Genomic DNA, 3,729 nt, shown 5'->3' with positions numbered 1-3,729 from the left:
CTTTGTAGCTGGCTGCTGCTGGGCCGGCTCAGAGGCTGATACCCGGGAGTCTGAGGGAAACAAAGTGCCAAGTGGACAATCTCCCCACCACCACCATCCAATTGCCAACTTCCCGTCCCCTACCCAGAAACCATCCAATCAGGGCCCCTCCACCCCAACCCAGGAGCGCCTGCCTCCTTTACTTGGCCATTGGTTTACCTTTGACGGGCGGGGAACCCGGTCTCAGAGAGGGCAAGGCCGGTGCTTAACGCTGCACAGCAAGTCGGATCAGAAAGCGGAAACATGTCTGTCTCCTACCATTTCTGGGTTCGTGGTACCTCTGACCATTGGTACCACATCCTTACCCCCAACTCCTGTGCCCGAGCTCCTCGCAGCGCGCCGACCTCCCTGCCCTTTTGGAGGAGTGAGTGGCAAAGGGATGCGCGCGGCAGGGAAGCGACGAGAAACGCCCCCCCCTCCCTCCGCCGCCGCCGTCCCCTTTAAGAACCGGCCCCGGCGGGACTACGTTTCCCAGAAGGCTTTGCCGGCGCGTTATGTAACTTTCCCTGCGAAGCGGCCTCTGGGGCAGAAGAAGGTGGAGGCGGCGGCGGCGGCCGTTGCAGTGGTGGCGGCGGCGGCGAAAGCGACGCGAGCGGCGGGAGCCTGAGGGCGGCGGCGGCGGCACCCGCGGCCCATCCCTGGGCCCCAGCTGTGCGCGCCTCGGCCCCGGAGCCCGGACCGGACGGGGGCGCCGACGCGCCTCTGTGTCTGCCTTTCCGAGGAGGCGGGAGTGAGGAAAAAGGCTTAGGGCCCAGGGGGCGGGGAAGGGGGGCCGGGCCTGGATCCGCGGGGAGGCCGAGCCCGAGGCCCGACTGCGGCTCGCGCTTCCCGGGGACGCGGCTAGAAGGAGCGTCGTCGTCGACGGCGGCGGCGGCGGCGGCGGCGGATCGAACGCCGGCGGCGGCGGCGGCGGGTGGAGCGCGGGGGCCGGGCGGCGCGCGCGCGCGCGGGGGGCCATGGCGTCGGTGCAGGCGTCCCGCCGCCAGTGGTGCTACCTGTGCGACCTGCCCAAGATGCCGTGGGCCATGGTGTGGGACTTCAGCGAGGCCGTGTGCCGCGGCTGCGTGAACTTTGAGGGCGCGGACCGCATCGAGCTGCTCATCGACGCCGCCCGCCAGCTCAAGCGCAGCCACGTGCTCCCCGAGGGCCGCTCCCCGGGGCCCCCGGCCCTCAAGCACCCCACCTCCAAGGACCTGGTTTCTGCCGCCGCCGCCGCCGCCGCACAGGGACCCCAGCTGCCGCCGCCGCAGGCCCAGGCCCAGGCCTCGGGGGCCGGCGGCAGCACCTCGGGCCAGGACCGCTACGACAGGGCCACCTCGTCCGGCCGCCTCCCGCTGCCCTCGCCCGCCCTGGAGTACACGCTGGGGTCCCGCCTGGCCAACGGGCTGGGCCGCGAGGACGCCGTGGTGGTGGAGGGGGCGAGAAGGGCCTTGCTTGGCTCCATGCCCGGCCTGGTGCCCCCCGGGCTGCTGGCAGCTGCGGTGACCGGCCTGGGAAGCCGAGCTCTCACCCTGGCACCGGGCTTGAGCCCTGCCCGCCCCATCTTCGGCTCCGATTTCGAGAAGGAGAAGCAGCAGAGGAATGCGGACTGCCTGGCGGAACTGAACGAGGCCATGCGGGGCCGGGCGGAGGAGTGGCACGGCCGCCCGAAAGCCGTGCGGGAGCAGCTGCTGGCGCTGTCCGCCTGCGCCCCCTTCAACGTCCGCTTCAAGAAGGATCACGGGCTGGTGGGCCGGGTGTTCGCCTTCGACGCCGCCGCCCGCCCGCCGGGCTACGAGTTTGAGCTGAAGCTCTTCACCGAGTATCCCTGCGGCTCCGGCAACGTGTACGCGGGCGTCCTGGCCGTGGCCCGCCAGATGTTCCACGATGCCCTGCGCGAGCCGGGCAAGGCCCTGGCCTCCTCGGGCTTCAAGTACCTGGAGTACGAACGCCGGCACGGCTCGGGGGAGTGGCGCCAGCTAGGAGAGCTGCTCACCGACGGCGTCCGGAGCTTCCGGGAGCCCGCGCCCGCCGAGGCCCTGCCCCAGCAGTACCCGGAGCCGGCCCCCGCGGCCCTGTGCGGCCCGCCCCCGAGGGCCCCGTCCCGCAACCTGGCGCCCGCCACCCGCCGCCGCAAGGCGTCCCCCGAGCCCGAGGGCGAGGCGGCCGGGAAGATGACCAGCGAGGAGCAGCAGCAGCGACACTGGGTGGCCCCGGGCGGGCCGTACTCCGCCGAGACCCCCGGGATGCCCTCGCCCATCGCCGCCCTGAAGAACGTGGCCGAAGCCCTGGGCCACTCCCCCAAGGACCCCAGCGGGGGCGGGGGCCCTGGGCGCGCGGGGGGTGCCAGCCCCGCGGCCTCCTCCACGGCCCAGCCCGTGGCCCAGCATCGCCTGGTGGCCCGAAACGGGGAGGCCGAAGTCAGCCCCACCACCGGGGCAGAAGCCGTCAGCGGGGGCGGCGGCGCCGGGGCCACCCCCGGGGCCCCGCTGTGCTGCACCCTGTGCCGGGAGCGGCTGGAAGACACCCACTTCGTCCAGTGCCCCTCCGTGCCCGGACACAAGTTCTGCTTCCCCTGCTCCAGAGAGTTCATCAAGGCGCAGGGCCCGGCCGGCGAGGTGTACTGCCCCAGCGGGGAGAAGTGCCCGCTGGTGGGCTCCTCTGTGCCCTGGGCCTTCATGCAGGGCGAGATCGCCACCATCCTCGCCGGAGACATCAAGGTTAAGAAGGAACGGGACCCCTAGACCACCACGGCCACCAGCCTGCTGCCCCCGTCCCCTGGCCCCACCGCTGCTGCGGATAAGTTATTCCCTCCCTCACCCAGCCCAGTGCCCCCGCCCGTGTACATACTCCCGTCCTCCTCCCACAGGGGTCCCCTGGGTACACGCGTGGAGGGTGGGGGGAGAAGCCCGTGGCCTCGGTCTGAGGGCGGCGTTCGGGGTCCCTCGGCCCCTCCCGTTTCCCTTTCCCTCCTCCGCTTGGCTTCGCTGCTGCTCGTAGTTGGGGAAGAGGCGGCCCCTCCTCCTGGAGACGGGCCTCCTGGACATGTCGCTCTTATCAATGAAGCAAAAGCATTTATCGCTCCCTCTCCTGCCCCCTGTCCCCCTTCAATAAACCGAAACGTGGGTTTCTTTTCCTTCGTGGTCCCTGTGTGAGCCGCTGCGCCCTCTTTGGGACGGGACTGGCCCTGCAGGGAGGGTGCTGCTTGTGTCCTCCAGGTGTCGCTCTTCGCCCAGGCAGGCCCATGGCGAGCCTGGCAAATGCCCGCCCCTGGTCATCGCCCGCTTTTCAGATGACAGAACAGGCTGCGGGGAGATGGAGCGGCCTGGGAGCCATCGCCGCGCTTGGGGATTAGGTTTCTTTCCCGGTGCTTCCCCCGTATTCACCGAGGATATAGGGGGGCGGACTCTCTGCCCGGGATGGGAGGGGAGGTGCATCAGGAGGCCTTTAGGAGGGATGGGAGCGAGGCTTGCGGGCAGAGTCAGAATTGGGCAAGATCCCTATAGGACTTCCATGAAGGAGACGGACTTCCGTGGGTCACTAACGGGGGCCTTGGACGCACGTTGGCTGCTGCTGGCTTCCTGGGGCGCAAGAGGCAGGCGCCTGGGAAACCCGAACTGGCTCCTCGTGTGCATCCGGGAGACCAGCCTCAAGGGGGGCCATCCTAGAACACTCACCGGCAGCGGGAAAGCACCGCCCCCTATGCTCCCC

At 70.3% G+C, this 3,729-nt stretch overlaps 1 protein-coding gene across 1 annotated transcript; it reads left to right on the top strand.

Annotated features, from left to right (window-relative positions):
- Positions 1-533: 533 nt before the first annotated feature.
- Positions 534-3,154, top strand: IRF2BP1 (interferon regulatory factor 2 binding protein 1). The gene has a single exon (XM_084906022.1). The coding sequence runs from the start codon at positions 996-998 to the stop codon at positions 2,760-2,762; it is 1,767 nt and encodes a 588-aa protein (XP_084762148.1). The 5' UTR covers positions 534-995; the 3' UTR covers positions 2,763-3,154.
- The last annotated feature ends 575 nt before the right edge of the window (positions 3,155-3,729 follow it).

Source organism: Pipistrellus hanaki, assembly GCF_964339955.1.
Source record: "Pipistrellus hanaki genome assembly, chromosome: 15".
Taxonomy (NCBI): Eukaryota; Metazoa; Chordata; class Mammalia; order Chiroptera; family Vespertilionidae; genus Pipistrellus; species Pipistrellus hanaki.
Note: the sequence above shows the minus strand (reverse complement) of the source record. Positions and strands in the feature narration are given on the sequence as shown.

What these genes read in the sequence shown, in the direction of transcription:
- IRF2BP1 (XM_084906022.1), top strand. Translation starts at nt 996, where the DNA reads ATGGCGTCGGTGCAGGCGTCCCGCCGCCAGTGGTGCTACCTGTGCGAC.